Source organism: Mobula birostris, chromosome 6, assembly GCF_030028105.1.
Source record: "Mobula birostris isolate sMobBir1 chromosome 6, sMobBir1.hap1, whole genome shotgun sequence".
Lineage (NCBI taxonomy): Eukaryota > Metazoa > Chordata > Chondrichthyes > Myliobatiformes > Myliobatidae > Mobula > Mobula birostris.
In genome coordinates, this window is record NC_092375.1 from 86,546,695 (window position 1) to 86,572,382 (window position 25,688).

At 40.9% G+C, this 25,688-nt stretch overlaps 1 protein-coding gene across 1 annotated transcript; it reads right to left on the bottom strand.

Annotated features, from left to right (window-relative positions):
• Positions 1–25,688, bottom strand: LOC140199169 (integral membrane protein 2B-like). The gene is made up of 6 exons (XM_072260796.1): positions 25,494–25,688; positions 21,463–21,597; positions 11,904–12,113; positions 11,486–11,596; positions 7,806–7,956; positions 1–517 (listed from the first exon to the last, which is right to left on the bottom strand). The coding sequence occupies exons 1-6, from the start codon at positions 25,578–25,580 to the stop codon at positions 429–431; spliced, it is 783 nt and encodes a 260-aa protein (XP_072116897.1). The 5' UTR covers positions 25,581–25,688; the 3' UTR covers positions 1–428.

Below are 25,688 nucleotides of genomic sequence, written 5' to 3' on the forward strand. Positions count from 1 at the left end.
CCATTTTATTTTTTTTATTGTACTTAAGATTATATACACAAATTAGCAATTAGTCAAATGCATTTACCATATTATGTTCTCTTTCACCTTATCCACTGTGCCTAGAATATAGATTGTAGATATTTGAGGAAAAAGTGGGGAATTCTCCAGTTCCTTCCCACACAAGTCAAAAAAGTATTAATTCCAGTCTAATAATATAGCCCACTATTAAAACAAATAGAAATATTGGCATTATCCTTCTCACAAACTACTAATCATATCTTTAAACATCTACCTGCATCTTACACTTCTGATAGTATTTAAGCAGAGATGAAAATTTTAAAAGTAAACCCTGTTTACAGCACTAAAAAAAAAGAAAAATGCATTGCACACCAAGAAAAAATGATTTGTGGGCTCAATATGGAGCTGCACCAGATTGTCTTCTGCAATTATTGTTCACAGACACGAGTTTCAACTGCAACTTTACTTTCAAAATGAAGAATCTTGAAACACTTCAATGCATTCCGCTTTTGGATTCCTGGAGAAAAGAAAAAAAAACAATTGTTAAATGGAGAACACTGCCTACATACGGAGACAAACTGAAATAAAGTCACCTAAATTCTTCAGATTGCAAGGCAGATTTCAATTTAACATGCCACAGAATTACCTTAAAGCATGGTTATTGATTAACCAGCAGCTGAATACCAGATAAGTGATGAATAATTCAGTACATTTCAATAATTTTGCTTGACTGCCAGTTTTAGCTTGCCTGAAACTGCTAGCCACATTTGCCTTAATGCTCAACAGCAACCAATATCCAAATCCACACCATCTAGCCATTAAGTACAACATCTGCATTTCCCCCCATTATGACCAACTTTGTCATCTCTCCTCCCCCAAAATGAGGGATGATAGTGCTGAGAATTTTCGTTGGTCTTCAATTTGAAGACATTTTCTCCAACAACCCTTTAAGCTTGTTGCCACTCCATGTTCAAAACATTTCTCAAAATCTACCTCCAGCTAATCATTCCTACAGAAACTCTCTCAGTACAGATAACTGAGGGGCTGCTGCATACTTAAAAAGCAACCTGTATCACTATTTTCTGTAATGCAATGCTGTGTTATCTGTTTATGCATCAGGAAAAGCAGTAAGAAAACAGTGGTATCCTGAACGCTAGCTAACCACGTGATAAGTAAATTCAATGTTGTTGTCAGTACTACATGCCTGTGATGCTGCTGCAAACTTCTCACTTTGCTTGTACCTCACCACGTTTGTGCATGTAACAATAAATTCAACTTGACCAACAACGTTTGTTCTTTTTGAATTGAGGCACCAGAGTGCCTATAAAAAGTATTCGCCCCCTTGGAAGTTTCATGTTATCTTGTTTTACAACATTGAATCACAATGGATTTAATTTGGCTTTTTTGACAATGATCAACAGAAAAAGAATCTTTCATGTCAAAGTGATCCAAATTAATTCAAATATAAAACCACAAATTACTTGATTGCATAAGTATTGATCTCCTTTAATATGACATCACTGGAGCAGCCAATTGGTTAAGTCACATAATTAGTTAAATGGAGATCACCGTATGCAGTCAAGGTGTTTCAGTTGATTAGAGTAAAAAAATATACCTGGACCTGGAAAGTCTGACTGCTGGTGTGTCGTATCCTGGTAAAAACTACACTATGAAAACCAAAGTACACTCCAAGCAACTCCGCAAAAAGGTTATTGAAAAGCACAAGTCATGAGATGGATACAAGAAAAATTTCGAGTCACTGAATATCGCTTGGAGTACAGTTAAGCCAATCAAAAAAATGTCAAGAATATGGTGTTGCTGTCAATCTGCCTAGAGCAGTGGTCCCCAACCACTGGGCCGCAAAGCAGGAGCTACCGGGCTGCGAGGAAACGATATGATTTGGCAATATGAGTCAGCTGCACCTTTCCTCATTCCCTGTCACGCCTACTGTTGAGCTTGAATGCACACGAGGTCATTACACACACGTCATCCATGTCAGCGCGGGAAGGAGATCAACTCCTCGAGCTTGCAAATGACAGTGGGCTGAAAAGTATGCTTGACATAACATCTCTGCCGGCATTCTGGATCAAAGTCAAGGCTAAATATCCTGAGATAGCCACGAAAGCACTGAAAACGTTGCTTCCATTTCCAGCATATCTCTGCAATGAATGCAACGAAAACTAAATTGCGGAATAGACTGGACATAAAGAACCCCCTTCGCGTATCGCTGTCTCCCATCACCCCTCAATGGGACCGTCTTGTTGCAGGGAAACAAGCCCAGGGCTCCCACTGATTCAGTGATATTGGTGCATTGCAATGATTTTATATGTTCATACGGGGAAAGTATGTGCTGTGTGTTTAATATTCAAATGTTACTTAAAATGTGATGATGCTATTGAATTATAAGTGACTTATATAACCATATAACATTCACAGTACGGAAACTGGCCATCTCTGCCCTTCTACTCCGTGCCGAATGCTACTCTCACCTAGTCCCACCAACCTGCACTCAGCCCATAATCCTCCATTCCTTTTCTGTCCATATACCTATCCAATTGTTCTTTAAATGATAATATCGAACCTGCCTCTACCACTTCTACTGGAAGTTTGTTCAACACTTACTTCAAGCTCCCCTGTCCTCCCCTGATAATTGACTTATCACTATATTCATGCGAGGAAAATATGTGCTGTGTGTTTAATGTTAAATTCGTTAGATAAACTCTTTTAGAAACGAAATTGAGTGTATTAGCACCTTATCACCTATATTCTGGTCGTGATTAACCCCCCTCCCAAACAGAATCGCCAAAAACGATTTGTAGAGAAAAATCGGCACATATACGCATGCGCTAGTCACGCATGCGCACTGGTGCCCACGCAAGGCTTCATGGTCATTGTAGTCTTTCTCGGGGTAAGCTCAAGGTATTTGACTGCTACTCTTGTCGGTTTGCAACCCTGCCAAAAACTCACATAAAATCTTGGCTAGGGTTTGCCAGAAGGCATGTGGGAGACTCTGAAGTCAGCTGGAAGAAGGTTCTATGAAACCAAAATTGAGCTTTTTGGCCATCAGACTAAACGCTAAGTTTGGCATAAGCGAAAACACCACACATCATCAAAAATACACCATCCCTACCGTGAAGCATGGTGGTGGCTGCATCATGCTGTGGGGATGCTTCACTGCAGCAATCCCAGGAAGGCTTGTGAAGGTAGCAGGTAAAATGAATGCAGCAAAATACAGGGAAAACCTGATGCAGTCTGCAAGAGAACTGTGACTTGGGAGAAACTTTGTTCTCTAGCAAGGCAATGACCTCAAGCATAAAGCTACACAGGAATGGCTTAAAAGCAACAAAGTCAATGTCCTGGCGTGGCCAAGACCTCAATCCAATTGAGAGTTTGTGGCCAGACTTGAAAAGGGCTTCTCACTCACAATCCACATGCAATCTGACAGAGATCAGGCAGTTTTGTAAAGAAAAATGGGGAAAATTTAGTGTCCAGATATGCAAAGCTGATAGACCTATCCACACAGACTCACAGCTGTAATTGCTGGCAAAGGTGCATCACTAAATATTGACTTGAAGGGGGTGAATAATTAATGCAATCAATTATTTTGTGTTCCATAATTGTAATAAATTTATACCAATTTGTTTTCACTTTGACACAAAAGAGTCCATTCTGTTGACCAGTGCCAAAAAAGCCAAATTAAATCCACTGGTATTCAATGTTGTAAAACAATAAAACATGAAAACTTCTAAGGGGGTTTATAGGGACTGTATGCTAAATCAAAAGATGAGCTGCAAACTTATTTTATTGTGGAGTAGGCTCGATACCAATGGCTCACTTCTGCTCTTGTATCTTATGGTCCTTTTTTCACTTACAGGAATGCACTTAATTCCCTGGTGAATATCAATTCAAAAGTCAAAGTATATTTATTACCAAAGAACATATATGTCACCATATACAACCCTGAGATTAATTTTCTTGCAGGCATTCACAGTAAATACAAGAAACAATAGGACATGACCAACAAACAATCAACAAGCAAAAGACAACAAAATGTAGAAATACAGAAGGGGAAATAATAAAAAAATAGATAAGCAATAAATATTGAGAACATGACATGAAGAGTCCTGAAAGTGAGACCGCAGGTTGAAGGAACAGTTCAGTGATGGGGTGACTGATCCCCAGTGTTTCTACAGCCCGACAGCTGAGGAGTATTAACTGTTTCATAACTGAGTGATATGGGTCTTGATGAAAGCAGCGGGAAGAGAGCATGATCTGGGTGGTGGGGATTGTTAATGGATGTTGCTTTCCTGCAACAGTTCTCCTTGTAGACATGCTCAATGGTGGTGAGGGCTTTACCCATGATGGACTGGGCCATATCCACAACTTTTGTAGGTTCAATAGCATTGGTGTTTCCATACCAGACCATGAGGCAACCAGTGAATATACTTTCCACCACACACAAGTTTGTCAACACTTTAAATGATATGTTGAATCTTCGCAAGCTTCTAAGGAAGTAGACGCACTGTTGTGATTTCTCTGTAATGGCACTTGCGTGCTGGACCCAGGACGGATCCTCTGAAATGGCAAAACCAAAGAATTTGAAGTTCTTGACCTGACCCCCTCTACCTCTAATCACCTGATGAGAACTGGCTTGTGTACCTCTGGTTTCCTCCTCATGAAGTCAGAATCAGCTCCCTGGTGTTGCACTGAGCAAGAGGTTGTTGTGGCACCACTTAGCCAGATTTCCAATCTCCCTCCTATATCAAGATCATTACCACCTTTGATTTGGACAATGACAGTGGTGTCGTCAGCAAATTTAAATATGGCATTGGAGCTACGCTTAGCCTCACAGTCATAAGTGTAAAGAAAGTAGAGCAAGATGCTAAGCACATAGCCTCATGGTGCACCTGTGCTGCTGGAGACAGTGGACATGTTAATTGCCAATCCAAACTGACTGGGGTCCGCAAGTGATTAAATCAAGGATCCAGTTGCACAAGGAGGTATTGAAGCCAAGGTCCTGAATCTTATTGATTATTTTTGAGGGGATGATAGTATTGAATGCTGAACTGTAGGCAATGAAGAACATCCTGAAGTATGCATCTTCAATGTCCAGATGTTCTAGGGTTGACTGAAGAGCCAATGAATTGGCATCTACAGTTGACCTGTTGTAGAAACATAGAAAATAGGTGCAGGAGTAGGCCATTCGGCCCTTCGAGCCTGCACCGCCATTTATTATGATCATGGCTGATCATCCAACTCAGAACCCCGCCCCAGCCTTCCCTCCATACCCCCTGATCCCTGAGTTGTGTCTCTAGGCAAACCAGCACAGCTTCAAGTCGCTTCTCAGGCAGGAGTTGACATGTTTCATCACCAATTTCTCAAAACATTTCATCACAGTGGATGTAACTGGACGATAGTCATTAAGGCCGGTTACCACATTCTTTTTTAGGCACTGTTATAATTAAAGTCTGCTGGAAGCAGGTGGGTACCTTAGAATGCAAAAGTAAGAAGTTAAAGACATCGGTGAATACTCCAGCCAGTTAAATAGCATGGACGAACGAAAATAAAACTCATATATAGTAATGGTAATGTGGATCAATGAGTTGCAGACTTCTTGTGGGATGGGTGATAACTCAATGCAAATATATTACTTGGGAGAATGAGTTGGAAAATCAAAACAAATTATTGTAAAATAACACAAAAAAGAGAGGCCTAAGAACTTGTAAATGGTAGGATGAGTTGCTATCTGGGTTTTATAAATACAAGCAGTCAGGAATTATGTTAAACTCATTCTTTTGACTGAACTGCAATATCACTGGACAATAAAGATTTTACTTCCTGAATACTTTTGGGTGTATCTTATGGATTTTGGGCTGCTGATCATTTAAAATAAAAATCATGAGAAAAATAAATCCTCATGTAATTTCCCTACCACTAATCTTTTTTCTATATCACCTAGATTTGTTATTTTAATTCATAATTCAGGACAATTAAAATGTTGCCTGTAACGTAAGCTAAAAAAAGTATTCTATCTTGTCTAGGCCTGCCTGAGAATGTTGAGGCAGACCATACTTTAGAAAGGCTATAAATTTCTGTGAAGGATTTCAATACTTGAGACATATCTCCCAGAATAACCTGTGTCAAGATTAAGGAAGGCATTCTTGTTGGTCCAAGACAGATAGGTCTTCAATGACAGGTAATTCGAAGAACTTCTAGTGGGACCGGGGAAAATTGCATGGCAGATATTCAAGTGTACTTTTAAAAGTTTTCTTAACAACTAGATGATGAGAGGCATTGATTGTGTGGATAGTCAGAGGCTTTTTCCCAGGACTGAAATGGCTGCCACAAGAGAGCACAGGTTTAAGATGCTTGGGAGTAGGTACAGAGGAGAAGTCAGCAGTAAGTTGTTGTTTGTTTGTTTGTTTGTTTGTTTTTTTTTACACGCAGAGAGTGGTGAATGCGTGGAATGGGCTGCCGGCAACGGTGGTGGAGGTGATTACGATAGGGTCTTTTAAGAGACTTTTGGATAGGTACATGGAGCTTAGAAAAATAGAGGGCTGTGGGTAACCCTAGTAATTTCTAAGGTAGGGACATGTTTAGCACAACTTTGTGGGCCGAAGGGCCTGTATCGTGCTGTAGGTTTTCTATGTTTCTAAATACAGAGCACTAAGCTACGTGCAGCTGGTTGACAACATGCTTCAAGCATACAAAACCATGACAGGTCACTAAATATTCATTTTCTGCATTCCCATTTAGTCTTCTTTCCTGCAAATCTTGGTGCTGTCAGTGACAAGCATGGTGAAAGGTTTCACAAGGGCACTGGGGTCGTGGAGAAATGGTATCAAGGCAACTAGAATCCATCAATGAGGACTGATTATTGTTGGACACGAGCAAGAAGCCTTAGACACTGAGTACAAATGAAAATCATCAACAAAACATTTTTAGCTTAGTTGAACTATTGCAAATCATCAGCACCTTTATGCAATTAACTGCATTATATTCAAAAGAAGTTAATTTCTTGTTTTTCCAAATTCCTATGTGATACAAGTAATCTGAAATTATATTTGTTTTCACCTTCAACTGGTCTATCATAAACAAAAAACATTTCTGAGGAAGCAACACTTCCAAAAAATTGTGTTGTCCAGTGTAATTCGTCCCATTAAGGGCAACCAAAGGACACCAAAAATTCTGCAGAGAAAAGCAGCCATTCAGTAATGAGTGATTGGTCAAATAGCAGAGAATATGGTACTGTTCCCCTTACAGATGATCTGTCCAAGAGGAAATACCTTTAAAATGAAGGAAATGTTTGGATTGAACAAAGGAGAAGCTATAGGAGACCATTAAAGTGCCAAAATGCAGTGGACAATAATTTAGTGACTGTGAAGAACCCAAGGTGATATTGAATGTTGTAGACAATCAATCAACAGCAAGCCTGGGAGGGATAAAGCTGGCATCTAGGGGAAAATTGGGACAAATAGAACCACTTTTGATATAGCAAGGTTAATGAGCTGATTTCATGTGGGGTAATTTAATGCTACAGCGTGTAAAGAGAATTCATGCGTGCTGCCTCTGTATGTGGACTATGCACCACAAACCAGGAATGGACCTGTTACACTACAAAATGAAACACCACTAGTTAAGCAAAATGTTTGACCCTGAAACTGACAAAATAGACACATTAGAACAAATGAATCTTTAAAGACGCCTCGCATGGAAACATTAAATCTTTAGCTTGAAATTGTTGAATTGGTTACATTTAAAGAAAGCTTTGTCACATAAAAATTGCACAAAATGTATTAATTTACCTTTCACAGAATCTCTGCGTTGAAGCTTGAAGCTCTCCTTCCCACGACAAAGGCGTGAGATAAAGAATCCAAGCTCATCCACATTTTCAATATAATCAGTAACCACCATCTCTTCATGGATCAAGTAAGACTGAGGCAAATAAGTGCCAGCCTGTTCAAATAAATTAAGGATATTTTCAATCAAGTGCCTTGCATATAAAGAAAAACTATACTCCTTGAGTATCCAGTAACCTTAGCTACATGCATAACAGAATAGGGCTCAATAAGAATACCAAATTAATAACATGCAATTGAAATAACTGGGAAACTAGAACTCAAGGAACCATACCTAAAAAGGTATCTTCAAGAAGGCGAAGGAAAATAAATGTTTGCAACTGCACATAGCTTGGCAAATTCATCATACCATCTTGGCACGTTCTTGAAAAGACGATCTAATAGTATTGTCTATGGGTCACTCAAAAATCATACAAAAAGCAGTTCCCTTGACCTGCAAGGTATATGTCAGGGTAAAAAAAAGTCAGTATTTAGCTCACGGGATTTACCTGAGCCAGTCTTTCTGGGGTGCTAAGGCAGGCAGACTGAAAAGTACCAGCATTCTTTACGTAGGTACTCTAGAACTGGAATTTTGAGGAAATGTCTGGATTTTTTATTTTATGTAAATCAGATCACTGCATTCAAATTCCCTTGGAGCAAAACAGGAGGACGAAGGAAAACAAGTTTCATTAAGAGAACAGTATGAAATCTTCAGCCTACTGTACTCACTATTTCTGCTCTCCAAATGCAGACACTTCTAATCTCTATGCATTTCTTTTTCAATGTTTTAATTTGTTTGAATTACATTGCAACTTTGCCCAAAATAAAAAGTAGATACGAATCATCCACATCCTAACAGACTTCTTCTGTCAATTTGATCCACATTTTGATATTCATTATGCACGAGTTGACACAATTAATCAACTTAGTAGGAACTTTACTTGGATTTAATAAGCTTCCCCAATCCCACTATTTGATCCAAATCTGAAATCACAAAAAAAAATTGACAGAGTATGGCCATTTCTGCCAGTCAATTAAAAGGCCAGCTAGCCTAATTCTACCTTTCACCACTAATTCTAAAGGTCTGTAGCAAATTCATAAAACAAAACTACAGATGTTAGCCATCTGAAACAATAAATTTGAGACAATTCAAACAGCTTTCTTTTCTTTAATTGCTTCAACTAGAACTGTATGCAGTACTCCAATTGGTATGTAATGTGTGTGGTATATTAGTTTTAACTCCCTGCTCTGATATGAGATTCTTGATGAGGTAAGAAAGTTATAGTTTTTATGATATCCTGTAATTCTCCAAGTATTGTAGATAGAAATCCTTCATGCTCCTTTTTCTGATATTCAATGTGTATCACTGGTGGCAGCTTCCCAAATCTAATACCTCACAATTGCCTGGATTACATTCCATTTGCCACATTGCAGACCATCTATATCTTCCTGCAGTCTATTGTCATCCAACCTATTGACAATCATACAGCTAATATTTTGTATCTGCATTCCCTACGTTTTGCTAAAACATCCTGATCATTTAACATTGCCAAGGACATTGTTTTCATAACACCTTTATCACACAAGAGCTTCAAAAACCCTGCACTGCTGCCACAATGTTGTTGAATTCAATTGCCACATGAACTTTCACATTTTCACCATGTTGAATGTAATGAACAGCTTTATTATAATCCCTGAACTACAAACACAACCCCAAATTCCCCAAAGCAAAAAGACTTGCACTTTCCCTACTTCTCTTAAATCTGTGCCTTTCTAAATGGATTACAGCATTCCATAGAACGGATGTCAATAATTTGACCATTAAAGTAGCCTGCAAATACCCTTCTTCTAAACAATGGTAAAACATAAGCAGGTCTCCAATCTTTCACCAAAATATGCAGCTGAGGATTGAAAAGGGCCTTCTACACACTTGCCTCTAAATCTATGCCCAATATTTTATCTTCCTTCAATAGATAATAAATTCTGATTCTTTTCCTGTCCAATATTTTATTCATCCTTAATGTGGAATTATCAACTCTAGATTTGGTAGTCTGCCGATTCCTGCTAGCAATCCTATTGTGAAAGTGTTATCAAAAGCTTAAGGAAGCACAAATACATGACAACAGTGGTTGTCAACATCTATCCTGCTAAAATTTGTCATCAGTTCCCTTTTCTCAAAACTACCAACTCAACCTAGCCGTTATTTGTACCTTGTTGTAGTTCAAAACTAAATTCCATTATTTTCCATTCAGCTAAGGTCAACTAATCTACTTTCCCAGTCTTCTTTCTTTATTCAATAGCTATGTTGAAATTCCACTTTGCATTTGGCTGGGACCATTCCAGAATCTAGGAAACTGAAAGATCATAACCAATGCAACCATCTTCAAAAACTTTGAAACAGCTATTCAGGCCCACAAGATTATTGTTCATGAATGTCTGCCTTTAAAGATGTACATTTTCTCCAAGTGCCATTCCTCCTGGCCAATCGTTATCTACACATCACAAATGTGACCTTTTATCTGTAGCCATGCAAAATAATATCCAAATAAAAAGCACAGGCACAAAAAAACATTGCCAGTTTCTGCAAAACAACAAATTTACTCCTACTACGATGTACCGCTTCCATCCCACCACCTCCTGAAATTCTCTTTGCATCATCTGATCACTACTCTATTTACTTAGTCTCCCCTGTACTTTACTACTTGCTATGTCTTTTTAATCTTCAAACCTCCTCTCGTTTTATCAGAAAGACTCATTAAAATATAATCTAATTGGAATTGAGGTGAGAATGAAAAAAAATTGATTTTCCTAAAAGTAGTTGAGGACAAAACGAAGGGAGAAATTCCCATCAATCCACCTCAAATGATATCATCCACCTATTCTAGGGACAATTTATTATGGTTAATCTACCAATCTGCACTTCCTTGGGACACAAGAGAAAACGAATACTCAAGAGAAACTCAAGGTTACATTGGAGAAGTGCACTTAAAATTGATATAGTACAGTTTAATTACTATCAACTCTCTAAAAACTTGTTTTCCTTGTCCAGTAGAAATTAAACTAATGTCTTCAAATAATACAAAGTTCCTTTGTTTCCTTCTGTCAAACTGAGACACTGACTATCTAGACATCAAATTCCCTTTGCTTCATCCGACCACTACTAACCTATCCTAATCTTCTCTGGTTCTTTACTTCCATAGTCTGGCTTTTCTTCAAAACTCTGTTTATCAAAAATGCTTTAAAACAAATTAACCAAATTGCAATTGAGTTGAGTAAAAGGTAAGTCCAATAAATATTGGGGGGCAAAAGAAGTAGAAAAAAAAATTAAAAATTGGTCCACATTTTCTTATGACAGGAACTTTTGTTGCTCAGTGTCTATGCCAGTTTAAGGGCTAGACACTCCAACTCCACCTTAAATACAATGAAATTCAATGTTTTTTTCTAAGCCACATTAAACAGAGAGCAGGCTCAAAATCTAACTCCCCTACCATGCCAAATTCAAGAAATCAGGAGGTTGGATTATGCTTTCTAAACAAACATTTTCAATTTCCATCTGAAACAATTAACTAAACAATCATTAAGTTCAATTGTGCCATAAAAAGGTCAGAACCAGAAAGTTAATTGCACTAACGTTAAAATGTACGTACCTTGATGTTGATTAGCAATTCAGACAAATTGCGTGGTGGCATAACAATGGATGAATTTAGTGGAATGACATAGCATTTATTCAAACCCAAGTCCAGATATGCCGTCAAACCCTAGGAATGAAAAAAAAATATACATACTTAATACTCAGCCCAATTTCAAATGTTTCCTAATATTCAAATACTGTATGTTGACTTAACCCACCCTTTTTTGAAAAGCAACTAGTTGGTTGATTCCCAAATAATAACATCCTGTCTGTCACAATTACACTTTCAATAAAAAGGCTCGAATTGCACAAAAAAGTTTCACCTTGGAATACAGATTTTAAATACTTGATTGAAAACACTTAAGAATGACAAAAGACATTTTAAAAATAAAATCAAAACGTAATTAAATGCACATGTAGCAATTAAAGCATACCCTATGGAAATCATGAACAATATCTGCAGGATCACCATCAGCAAACTCTGGGACAAGAACATTGATCAGCTCAACTCCATCATTTTCCAAAATTCGAATATTTTCTTCAATTGATTGGTATGGAGCTACTTGTGAATCAGCACCAATTTCAGGGACAATGTAGTCTTTAGGATCACTGTACTTGAGACCACAAAAGAAAACCTCACCTTCCTGGAACAAAAGAAAATGCAAAACATCAATGATATTTCTATTAAAACTGTGGGACCAATTTCTGCAAAGTTTAACTATTCAAAGAGAACCCCAATTCAAGCTGAAGCAATGTTTCAGCTAAGTAAACCAGCAAGAAAATTTCAGTAGATCAGTTCTTATTACCAAGTCCTCAATTGTGCAAAACAAAAAAGACAAATTAATTGTAGTAGAAGAGATACAGGATGCAAGACCAAATTAAAGATTTTCTCCAGAAATTCTAGCCTTCACCCTCAGCCCAATTCTTAATAGAGTTTTAAATCTCAGATTGATACAAATTCCATTAAATTACAGCTAATCTGATATCTAAGCCGAAGATTTCCCATCAAAACTAGACCAAGCTGGTTTGGAAGAGGAGGATAAATAATCTCTGTGCCGCCGAGATTTCCATTAACTTAGAATGGTAGCGTAGCGGTTAGCGCAATGCTACAGCAACTTGGGGCAGAGTTTATATCCCAGCGTCTTTTCTTCTGCAACGTGTCTCTGTATGACCTCCCCATGGCATGTGTAGGTTTGATCTGGGTCCTTCAGTTTCCTCCCATTGTCCAAAGACATTTTGGGTAGGTTAATTGTTCATGGTAAAGTATCCCATGAATAGTTTAGGGTTAAATTGGAGTTGTCAGGGGTTGCTGAGTGGTATAGCTCAAAGGGCCGAAAGGATGTAGTTCACATTGTATCTCTAAATTAAAAAATAAAACCAACCTTTCACAACTATTTTACTATAATCCAAAATATTTTATAAGTAAGGAAATGCCCTTTGAAGGAAATGCACTAGCCTGTCAAAAATAGCACGTTTCTGAAAGTAAGTGTACAAATGTTTTCTCGGTGATATTATGAGTGAAAATATTCAGATGACTCCACAAAACAACTCTTTTTGTCATAAATACTATCTTGGGAATTTAAGTCCACTTGAGGGACCAGACTGGCCTTGCTTTAACCTCACATCCAAAAGGTGTTATAGCTCAAATGTAGATTTCCTTCATGCTGTAGTCCAGGGCTTCTCAACCAAGGTTCTGAGAGAGATCATGATTTAAAACAAAAATTGCTTTTTGAACTTCGTGCGATGCTATCACTCGCAGTGGTGGGCAGTGACTGAGCAAGCCCATTAGCAATCTCAGTAGAGGTCCCTCAGCCCAGTATGGCAGTGCACAGTAGGACTGCGGTCACTTGGTTGAATCCACTCTCAGTTTTTGACCCGAGATAGGGAAGGACAGTAGGCTGATAATTGGTGAGTGTGGTATTGCATGGAGTGGAGGACAGTAGGCCGACGAGCATGAAGTGTGTTTTCCGAGCGTTATATGGACTCACCCATTTTTAAACTTTATTAACCCTCGTATTTTACAGACATATCTGACAGTCCAATGCGGCGATATTGGAATTACAATCTTTTGAGTCATTTCACTGCACCAGTGCAATAACAGACACAAAAATTCCATCTTTACCATGAAAGCTACGTAACGATGGGTTTTACATGGACTGGTGATCCAAGTTGTCCTATTCCAATGTGCCTAGTCTGCAAACAACTTACAAATAAATCACAGACACATAAAAGTGCTGATTATTTTAAATGGCTATTGGAATCTCAAAACAAACAGTAAAGCTTTTGTTAATGAAGTCACAGTCAGTAAAAGGATCCAAGAAGCAAGTTATTTACGTAGCAGAACTTATTACCCAGAAAAATGAAGTCACACAGTTGGTGAGAACCTAATAACGCCAGCATGTAAAATTATCGTGGGTAAAATGCTAGGATAAGATGCAGTACGAGAAATTGAAAAGGTTTCACACTCAACGATGATAGCTGGTTCTTCGGTTGCGAAGATCAGGAGGGAAGAAGCATCCTTAGGAGCGACAGCATGATCATTGGTGACTGTAGAGACCAACTCTGGATCTGCAGACTCTGAAGTAGTAGGGACAAGGGAGCATTAAGGCACTTGGGTAGTAGGATCCTTCCTGCGTATTCACTTCTCTTCAGCAGTCGCTCTTCTGGATTCCTCAAAATTCCTGGCTGCCTTGTAGATCAATATTCTCCAGCGGTCTCTGTCACGTGCCAGGTGCTGCCACTCATTGACCTCTATTATTTGCCTGAGAGCGCTGCTGCTTAAGTTGGACTTTGTACCTCTTGCACAGGGCACCACAATCTCTTGTCATGAGAATTCTCGATAGAATACTTTTGGTAACCTGGAGTTGTCCTTGTGGAGCTGCTAAAGTGGCTTCAATGCTTGAAAGTTGAGCCTTCTCCAGGATCTTCTTGTTGGAGACACGATCCTGCCAACTGATACCCATGATGGAGTGGAGGCAGCGCTGATGGAAGTGCTCGAGCAATCGGATTTGCTTGTGTTCCGTACTCCGTAACTGGGTTGCCAAACCAGCAGAAATAGACGACTTAGTTGGAGTCTGGTTTAACAGAAATTAATAAAGTTTTATTAAGGAAGTAACACAGTACTCTAATCCTAAGGATATAAATGCAACAAGTTAGCAATAATAAAACACACATGTACACAGAACTAGGGTAATAGGAATCAACCAAGCTCTATTGCAGTGTAGGGGTAAAATGATCAGTCTCAAGTGACGCAGAGTTCAGTTCAGCTTAGTACAGTTCGCAGTAATCGCTGTTGTGCCGTTGGAGAGAAAGAGAGAATGCAAATTTTGATTCAAACAGACCTTTGATGTTCTTCGCAGTTAGCTTTCGGGAGAACCCTTTTATGTCTTCTGTGGTCACCGACTGTGACCCCTCCGTTCCGGATACAACTGTTCTTCCGCGGTGAACCTGGCACCCAGGCAAGGACGGACACACACACCAGGTTCCCGCCGATCGTCTCCTTTCACCCTGTCAGTCTATGGTCAGTTTCCTCGAACCAGACCTCCAACTCCCACCAACTTGTGGGGGCACACTGCTCTTCCAGGGTCTCGTTATCTCGTGGTGTCTGTTGTGCCTTAGCGAACCTGTTCTTTTTATCCCCCTGCTGGGGTATCGCCTGTCCATCAAACTTCAAACAGTTCAGGTTCAAAGCAACCGGTCTGTCAATATTCTGAAATGTGTTTCTTTCTCGTTAATCTCTCTCTTCTCTCTTATTAGCATTTTGAATGTTTCTCCATTGTCTCACTTATCTCTCTCGTCAGCATCAATCTTCTGATAACTTGGTTTTTCGTCACACTTGCGATACAAGACCCGGATTTCGGAGCCGTACAGATAGGTAGATAGATACTTTATTGGAAATTACAGTGTCACAGTGGCATTACAAGGATACAGATATACAAATATTAGAAGAGACATAGCAGTGCTATGATGAAGGCAGCCCTGTACACCCGGATTTTTGTAGACAGATGCAGCTGGTGGATCTTCCACACATTTCTGAAGGTGCCTGAAGGCACTGCTAGCTCTGGCAGGTTGATGGTCAATGTCCCTTACTACCATAGCAGCACTGGAGATGACGCTGCCCAGGTAGGTGAACTGCTCAACCGTGGTGAGAGGGTGGTCGTCAATGATCTGAGCTGGGATGTAAACGCCATGAGAGGGCTTCTGATGGAGAATCATTGTTTCCTTCAGACTGACCGTTAACCTGTAAGCCCTTGCAGCCTTGGCAAACTGTGACTGCAGCCTATAGCGCATCCTCTGTGTGCATGAGGGGAGCACAGTCATCCACATATAGCAGCTCAAGAATGGGCTCTTGCATGGTTTTTGTTCGGGCAAGAAGGCAGCCACTCTCAAACAGTACGATAAGTCGACGTATTGATGACATGTCATATGATGCTGAAGAGGTTTTGTGTGATAAACTGAAAAACAGCTTCTCTATCCAGGTTAATGAGTCAACAGATTTCACCAATAAATGTCACGTTGTAGCATTTGTAAGTGATGGTGAAACTCAAGAAAACTTTTTCTGTTGCAAAGAGCCATCCAAAACAAGCAAAGGTCAAGATATATTTAATGTTCTGTCTTCATCTCCAGGAAAAGTGAACTCGGACTTTTTTCCTTGGAGTGACAGAGGATGAGAGGTGACCTGATAGAGGTGTACAAGATAATGAGAGGCATTGGTCATGTGGATAGTCAGAGGCTTTTTCGCAGGGCTGAAATGGCTAGCACAAGAGGGCACAGTTTTAAAGTGCTTGGAAACAGTTACAGAGGAGATGTCAGGGGTAAGTGCTGGTGGTGTTTTTTTAAAAAAAACACGCAGAGAGTGGTGAGTGCGTGGAATGCCCTGCCGGCAACGGTGGTGGAGGCGGATATGATAGGGTCTTTTAAAAGACTCCTGGACAGGTACATGGAGCTCAGAAAAAGAGAGCTATGGGTAACCCTAGGTAGTTTCTAAGGTAAGGACATGTTCAGCACAGCTTTGTGGGCCGAAGGGCCTGTATTGTGCTGTAGGTTTTCTATGTTTCTATGTTTTCTAACAAAAGGTCCATCTTGGATGAACTGCGTTGTCATCTGTACTGATGGTGCCCCAGCAATGGTTGGATCCATAAGAGGTTTCATTTCTCTTGTAAAAAAAAAATCCTGATTTGGTCACAACACTGCTTTCTTCACAGAGCAGTGCTGATGTCAAAAACTCTTTGAGAAGCAATTTAAAAAAGTTTTGGATGCTGCTACAAATTTGGTTAGCTTTTTTTTTAAAAAACAAAGACTAGTTCACTTGAGAACGTCTAAAAAAACTGTCAGGAAGAAGTACAGAAGCCTGAAGGCATACACTCAGCTATTCAGGAACAGCTTCTTCCCCTCCGCCATCTGATTTCTAAATGGACACTGAACCCATAAACATTACCTCACGATTTTTTTTTTGCACAACTTATTTTGACCAAATTCTGGAGGCAACGGTGCAGGGAGGGGTCGATAGGAAGCTACAAGCCACGACAACAATCATTGTCAGCATCGCAGCTGAACGGTTCGGAGAAGAGGAGAAGCAAGGCTCCAAAACACTTTACTCAAAGAACCAAAGAGCATTGAGAATCCACAACATCAGGCAGGAGATGAAAACGTTGAAGTCCCAATACAACGAGACAAGAGAAGAGGAGTGCATGGGCCTGGCTCAGCTGATGTGCATACTACGAAAGAAGATCAGGGTCCTCCGCCGGGCAGAGTGGCATCGGAGGCGGCGGCGCGAAAGGGCCTGAAAACGTGCTGCCTTTATTGCCAACCCTTTCAAGTTCGCCAAGGAGCTGCTGGGGGAGAAGCACAGTGGGAAACTGGCCTGTTTGCAAGAAGACATAGAACAACATCTGAAGAAGCTATATAATGATTCTGAAAGAGAACAGGAGTTGGGAGAGTGTAACATCCTAAATGACCCACCTGAACCAGATGTGCAGTTCGACATGTCAGAACTGCAGCTAAAGGAAGTCAGAGAGGTCATCCGCAAAGCAAGGACAAGCTCAGCTCCAGGACCAAGGAGCACCTAGTACAAAGTGTACAAGAACTGCCCCAAACTCCTGCTACGGCTGTGGAAGATCCTGAGAACCTTTTGGAGAAGGGGGAAAATCCCAGAACAGTGGAGTGCGGCTGAAGGGGTGTGGATCCCGAAGGAGGAAAATGCCACCCAGATAGATCAGCTTCACATCATCTCCCTGCTGTGTGTTGAGGCGAAGATCTTCTTCAGTGCAGCTTCTAACTGGCTGTGCACCTACCTAGCAAAGAACACCTATATTGATACATCAGTCCAGAAGGGTGGCACTACAGGGATGCTGGGCTGTCTGGAGCATATCGGTGTGGTGACACAGCTCATCAAGGAGGCCAGAGAGAACAAGGGCAACCTGTCAATGTTGTGGCTCGACCTGGCAAATGCATACGGCTCCATTCCGCACAAGCTGGTGCAGCTCACACTGACCAAGTATCACGTCCCCAGCAGAATCAGACCTTATCGCTGATTATTACAGCAACTTCAGGATGAGGGTCTCTTCAGGAGCAATTACATCAACCTGGCACAAGGTGGAGATTGGCATCATCACAGGGTGCTCTTTCTCAGTGACACTGTTCTCCCTAGCCATGAACGTGCTCACTAAGTCTGCTGAACCAGAGTGCAGAGGGCTCAGAATGAATTCTGCTCAACAGCAACCACCTATCAGGGCACACATGGATGACCTCACAGTCACCACAGAATCAATCTCAGACTGCTGGTGGATTCTGCAGGGGCTCAAAAAGCTGGTGGAGTGGGTCTGGATGCATTTCAAACCAGCCAAATCAAGATCGATGATGCTGAAGAAAGGGAAGGTGAAGAAAAAGTTCCGGTTCAGCATCGCAGGCACAGCCATCCCAACCACAGAAAAGCCAGTCAAGAGCTTAGGCAAGGTTTTTGACAGCTCTTTAAGGGACACGACATCCATTCAAGCGACCTGCACCGAGTTGGATGGCTGGCTGAAATCTGTGGACAAGTCTGGCCTACCTGGGAAGTTTAAAGCCTGGGTGTATCAGCATGGCATTCTTCCCAGAATCCTGTGGACCCTCCTCATCTACGCAGTTCCGATCTCGACCAGAGAGGAGGGTTAGTAACCACCTCAGGATATGGTTGGGGCTGCCAAAGAGCCTGAGCAGCATCGCACTCTATGGACACCACAACAAACTGCAACTGCCCTTCAAATCCTTGGAGGAAGAATTCAAGGTAACAAGAGCCAGAGAAGTGGTACAGTATAGGGACTCAAGTGACCCGAAGGTGGCTAGAGCAGGGATCCAAGTGAGGACTGGCAGGAAGTGGAGGGCAGAGGAAGCTGTTCAGGAAGCAGAGGCGAGGCTGCGTCACAGGAGGCTGGTGGGAGTGGTCACATGAGGCCAAGCTGGGCTAGGATCCTTTCCAACTCCCAAATGGACACCAGAGGGAAGGAAAGGCACTGTCTAGTTCAGGAGGAGGTGAGAGCAGCAGTAGAGGAGATAAGAACCTGCAAGGCGATACGAATGAAGGAACAGGCAGCTTGGACAAGATGGGAGAATGCGGTTGAGAGGAAAGTGACCTGGGCTGAGCTTTGGAAAGCCGAACCACACCGCATCCAATTTCTCATCCAGGCAGTGTACAATGTGCTTCCAAGCCCATCAAACCTGAACATGGGGTAAGGCAGAGTCATCTGCATGCCCACTGTGCTCCAAGCGAGGAACCCTGGAGCACATCCTCAGCAGCTGTGCAAGGACACTTGGTGAGGGACGGTACTGATGGAGGCATGATCAGGTCCTGAAGACCATCACTGAAGCCATTAGCGCAGCAGTTGAGTGGGCAAAGCAGTCCCGACCCTCCAAGAGTTAATTGGAGTTACGCAAGATACAAAGAAACATTTGAGAAACATGATGCTCCTGTGCTTCAGTTATCCACTGAAACACAACTTTCCTTGCAATTTAATATTTTTAAAAGATCCAGTTTTGTTTCTTCCAAATACCAATAAATGTAGAATCATAGTCTATGCAGAACCGGAACCTCACTTCTTCAATTTCCATTTCCATATCCCTTTTTTCTTTATCCTTCTTAGCACTTAAATAATTGCCTTTTTAAAGTTATCAATGATTCTCTAGCAAGCAACACAGTCCAGATCTTGCCATTCATTCCACAAAGCATTTTGATTATTTGCAAAAGACATCAAGTCTATGACAACACACACAAAACACTGGAGGAACTCAGCAGGTCAGCCAGCATCTATGAAAAAGAGTAAACAGTTGATGTTTCTGGCTGAGACCCTTCTTTATGACTGAAGAGGAAGGGGGAAGATGCCAAAGTGAAAAGGTGGGGAAGAGGAAAGAGGCTAGCTGGAAGATGATAAGTGAAGCCAGGTGAGTGGGAAAGGTCAAGGGCTGGTGAAGAAAGAATCTAGTAGGAGAGGAGAGTGGACCATAGAAAAAGAAAGTTAAGGAGGAGGAGAGCCAAGGAGAAGTAACAGGTAAGTGAGAAGAAGTTAAAAAGTCAGAGTGGGGAAATAGAAGGGGGGTGGGGAGGAGGAAATTGTTTACAGGAGAAAATCAATATTCATGCCATCAGATTGGAGAGTACCCAGACAGAATATAAAGTGTTGCTTCTCCACCCTGAGGGTGCCTTCAACCTGGCACAAGAGAGGGCCATAGATCGACACATTTGAACTGAAATGGGAATTGGAATTAAAATGTCTGCCCAATGGAAAGTCCAGCTTGTGGCGGATTGTGTTGAGGTGCTCAACGAAACAGTCTCCCAATTATTGACGGGTATCAACAGTGTAGAGGAGGCCACATTGGCAGCACCAGATACAACAGTCAACCCCAGCAGATTTGCAGGTGAAGTGCTGCCTCACCTGGAAGAAACTGTTTGGGACCCTGGATGGAGAAGAGGGAAGAGGTGAATGGGCAGGCCTATGACCTCTGGTTGTTGATTATCCCATGTAAAATTTTCTATATAATCTAAAATAATAGAAAACACTATAAATACTCAAGTCGAACTACAGCTGTGGGAACAGAAATAGAGACCTTTTTTTCAGGTTCAAGTCTCTTCATCAGAGCTGAAGAGACAATAAAAGAAGTTTGCAAAACTGCAGGGAGGATGGGGAGAGGGCCATGTCTCTGATAGGGTGAAACCAAGTTGACCATGGAGATAAACTGTAATCAAAATTATCTGAGAATGAATTGAATAAAGGCAGTTGGAAGACAAAAACAGCCAAGAGAACCAAAGAAAGAAAAAGAATGTGCAAGCTGTGAAATCTAAACCAGGCATGTCTTCCAATGTCAGAGAAATGAAAAACACACCGAGTTAATATTACACATGGACGATTGATTTCAAAATTACCAAAAGCTGATCAAAAAAAATCAAGTCATCCTAAGCAGCAGAACTGAATGTTGAGTCCAGAAGTCTGCACAAGATGCCCAGATGGGTACTGGGGTGATGTTGCTCAAGCTGCACTGGGCCTGTGACAACAGGAAGAATTAAAGCAGCAGGCAATACAAAGCTGAGTGCAGGACTCCTGCAAAGCTGTCACCTGACGTTCCTTTGATTCTCCTCCATTGATGCAGCCTGACCCCTAGATATTTCCTGCACAATCTGTTTTTAACATCTCAATATGCTTTTTCTTAAATTATTTGCAGCTTCCTCATGTTGCCCACCAAACTCTTGTCACACATTTCTCAGGGCTGGCTATCTACTACACAATCACAAAAAAGAGCTGAACTGCTTAACATTGAAATAACCTGCTCCAACTTGCAAAACATTCTATAATTTGCACAACAAAAAAATTGTTTGGGCAGTATAGCTCCTCACTTGTCTTAGTTTATCCAACTAGAAAAAAAAACTCTGCTCTGTAATTACCACACAAAAATAATTGAGCACCCAGCAAAAACAGTAACGATTAAAAAGTCATACAGATCAATAACCAAATGTTATTTTCCTACCTGCACGATAAAATATCGGTAGAGATATGCACCACCAACCACCACACCTGACAGCATAAGAGCTAGTCCCAGGCACATACACCAACACCAGACACGTGATTGATGTCTAAATGGCACAACCTCCTCCTCTGGCTCCTGTATAAAAGAAGAAGTTATCTTAATGCCAAAGATCACCAAACATAAATTGCTTTAAGTCTAATAAACCAAAGTTCAGTTGCCTTGATCCAACTGTACTAATGCAAAGGTATTTACAACTAAAAATCAGTTTTTTTTTAAAACATACAATTTCAGTGTAGTCTTTATTAGTACGCTTTACCCAGTTAACCCATGATGCTCATGGGGAAAACGCCATTTTGTAATGCAGGAATGATGAACCAAGAGCTAACTCAGCTATACAGTTTTCCACAGTAAATATGATTCTCACAACTGAATTATCACATTAGTCAAGCTTCCACATCACTATGGACAGGAAGCACAAAATAGTTGTGCTCTAATGTTATCACCATACTTCAGGCTCAAAAAACTGGAGCACCACCCATTAGTAGAAGCTAAGGAGTTTCCGCTTCAGAAGGTCTTAATTCTCAAACGGTAAATTCTACTGTGCAATCCTTTAATTGTGCAAGGATATGAGGATGGAGAGAGGGGAGTGGGACAATTTTTGAAACATCAACATCCTTGACTTTAAGATATATGGCATACAAACAGCCTCCTTAGGTGGATATAATGTTCATAAGTAAGTAGCATGTTGGTCTTTTCAACTCAAGCAGACATTACATCTGTGTCAGACATTGAGCTGTAAAGGTGCTATTCCACAGGACAGTCATTTTCACTTTGGAAAACATGCCAATATTCCACCAAGCTCACATGTAAATCTTCAGTTAACATCATGCTCAACAATATAGATAAAGAATAAGGGTTTAGGAAAATAATGTAATTGAAATGATAATAGTAAACTAAGATTTAATGAGTATTTAAGGGACAGGAATAAATTCGTACAGCTAGATTAGTTTTGAGAGTGCTACAGCCACAGATCAAGTTAAAAAATAATTTTGAAGGATATGAGGATCCTTATTGTTTGGTCAGAAAAGATTAAACATGTTTGCAGTTTATGCAGCTTGGAAAAACAACATGGAAGATGAAGGAGCGGGGAGGATTTGAGAAAGGAAATCAGGCAAATAGAAGGGAGGAACAGAGGAAAAGGCCTGGAGATGAAAAAGCACACTCAAAAGTTTACTAATCTCAGAGAGAAAAAGCGGAAGTAAATAAGGATGCTAGTGGCTCCTTCCTCACCTTTACCCCCATCATAAAGAATATTCCCTTCATTCCAAAACACAACAGGCTCATCATTTATCCTGTCTCCTGTACCCTTCAAACATTCCCAGTTTTCTGAATTTTCCCTTTACAATCCTAGTACAACTAAATTCAAAAAAATGATTTAATACAATGTTTCTTTAAACAACTCAAAACTGTATTGTCCTTAAACTATGAATTTTTCATTATCTATTTAGATTTTTTAAATCTATTTAGATAATGCATTATTCAAAATATTCCTTGTTAAAATGAGTCACAGTTTATCCCTTTTACAATACAGGTAGATTTATTATACAATGGGAAGCTGGTGTTATGTAACCACATCATTCTTAACCACAAACTCCTAAATACAAACCACATTTTATACCCAGTCAGTACACTTTCTTTACAGTAGTGAAACATCACTCTGTAGTTAGAATCAGCATAGTTCAATACTTCTACTGGAAGAGGAACAGGTTTCAGAAATGAAGTTAACATCTTAGCACACTGATAACAAGAACTTAACAAATCTTCCTTTTGTGATGAAAGATGCAAACTTAAAATCTATCCATCCATTCAGTCCTTTGACTGTAGTGCACAGTGCCTGCAGTCCGTACTCTTACAGCTTGTTCATACTCTGATTGCCTCTTGCAAACTTACAACCTCCATTTCCTAGAAGAACAGTAACAGGAACATGACCATTTTGAAAGCTCTCCGAATATCACATTATAAAGTCACTGGGGCAAACTTCTGAAAGTTCCACACCCAAAGGCAGTGTGGGACCGCACCTTTTTAAGATTAATCTCTTAAGACAATCTTAAACAAGTAATGAACTTTGAGCTTTGACAAATCATACCAGTAGTCCAATGCAAAGCAACATTTTGCAAGATACACTTCTGGAAGCATGTAGTAGAGAAAAAAAGTACAGATTGGAAAGTTGCTTTATAATTCCTGGTGCCCCCTCCCCCTTAAGTCATTATTTACTGGCATGCCTAATTTAAAAAAAACTGAAAATCACCCACAAATTTAAAATATTTGGAAGAAACAAGCTACATCTCACTGGATTAGCCTTCAGGAGAATTAAGTAGAACATAGGAGAATACAACAAAAGTGAAATGAATTATGATTTTCAAGACCAAGTCCACAAATTAAATGGGTTGAGACTTTTTTTTGGGAAATAACTCAAACATCTGTAAAAAAAAACTACAAACGCTCAATTGTTAGAATTGGGGAAAAGATCTACTTAAGATAGGTTAGAATGCCAAATGTTATCAAAGGGAAAGAAGACATGCACAAGGATAAATATATGCTAACTGAAAGGAGGCTGCTTGGCCCAACTGCCAAATCCTTTCTTTCCCACTCCCCCCCTCCACTTCCCACAGATGCTGCTCAACCCACTGAGTCTTCCAGATTCCAGCATCTACAGCCTCTTGTGTCTCCAGTTGGGTTTTATGTCTTGTAATACACAGATTATGGTAAAGAATTGTGTGGTACAAGGAGGCGGCAGTTAAGGCAGGACTTCTTGACTTGTACATGGAGCAAGTTGAGGTTAAAACTTGTGCAAAATAAATTTAAAATATCAGGATGTGAATTACATTAAGTATTTGGAGACCATGGTTGTCATGTTTGAATGATAAGTGTAACGTGTGGTTTGTAACTGGTGCTTTCTGCCAGTCTGTATTAACGTCCCTGTTTAATTCATATTCTGCAATATTAATGCTGAAATAAGCTCTTTTTTAAATTTTCCATGCCTTTGTCTACTTTGGTGTGATCTTGAGTTGATCAGCTCTGTTGTTGGCAGCTTTATGGGGGAGAGGGGCAATGAAAATGCATAACATTTGTATTTCCTAATGTTGTAGAAGTCCGTTTGGCCCATCAAGTTGTATGCTGGCTCTTGGAACAATCCTATTGACCTACTTGTATGTGGTCATTAACCCTACACATTCTCCTGCCATTCAAATGTTAGTGGCAATTAACTGGAGATGATTAACCTATTTAGTATATATGGAAGGTAATGACCACTCGGGAATTCTACACCTTCAGGGGAAGAATGTTCACAATTCACGCAGTCGGCATGGGGAGTTTCGAATCAAAACCTTATCAAATTTTCTTCTTCTCTCTCCCCCCACCCCACCCCATGATGGCTAACCACAGTTCCTCCAACAAATTGGAGGTTGCTTAAAATCCAAACGTTTGGTAATGCTTCTTCTCCCTAGCTGCTCTTCCCCTCACAGTGCTGAGGAATAGTGAGGACTTGTGTATGAGACAAGGAATCGCAGAACAGACTAGTTTCCTACGCAAAAGCAGAACAATTACCGAAAGGACCCTGAACATCGCTTCTGGTAAAGAACAACAAAACGCCCACTGCAAAGTCCAGCTGTTCGGGAGTCGGGAGTGGACTGTGGACGCCGGAGTTTCCCGACTCCAGCTTCCAAAGTGACGACGCTGCTTCTTGCAGGAGGGGGGCAGGGAAGCAGTCCGCTCCGACAAGGAGGGCGGCCTCTTAGACCGGCAGCCATTTTACAGGCGCCGCCACCGTCGCGGCCAGAAGTCTGTACTCTTCCACCCTACCTTCTGAGGGCCGAACACCACCCGCAACCCACGGGGAGGTAGGGGCAGGGAAGGCAGGTCGATCTCCACCGAGATCACCCGCCGCAAGCACGGGCGGGTGAAAGCGTCCGGAAGCGGCTCCGGCGCTCGCCTCACAAAGGAGACCACCTCGAAACAGCGAGCTCACCCACCTTCTCGGGGATGATCAGCGTCTCGTTGTTCTCATCCTTCTTGGGCGCCTTCTGGCCGAGCGCGGAGTTGAAGGCCACTTTCACCATGGTGGGACTCGCGACCGCTTTAATTCCGTCCCGCCGACCGCCTCACTCACTCGCTGGCTCCTGGAACGTGCGTGACGCAGTTCCCAAATAAACCCGACACTCGGCCGC

Coding starts and splice junctions, on each gene's coding strand:
- LOC140199169 (XM_072260796.1), bottom strand. CDS start 25,580: ATGGTGAAAGTGGCCTTCAACTCCGCGCTCGGCCAGAAGGCGCCCAAG. Junction 12,114..21,462: donor ACCGATATTTTATCGTGCAG/GTAGGAAAATAA, acceptor CTTTTGTTCCAG/GAAGGTGAGGTTTTCTTTTG. Junction 518..7,805: donor ACGCAGAGATTCTGTGAAAG/GTAAATTAATAC, acceptor TCTTTTCTCCAG/GAATCCAAAAGCGGAATGCA.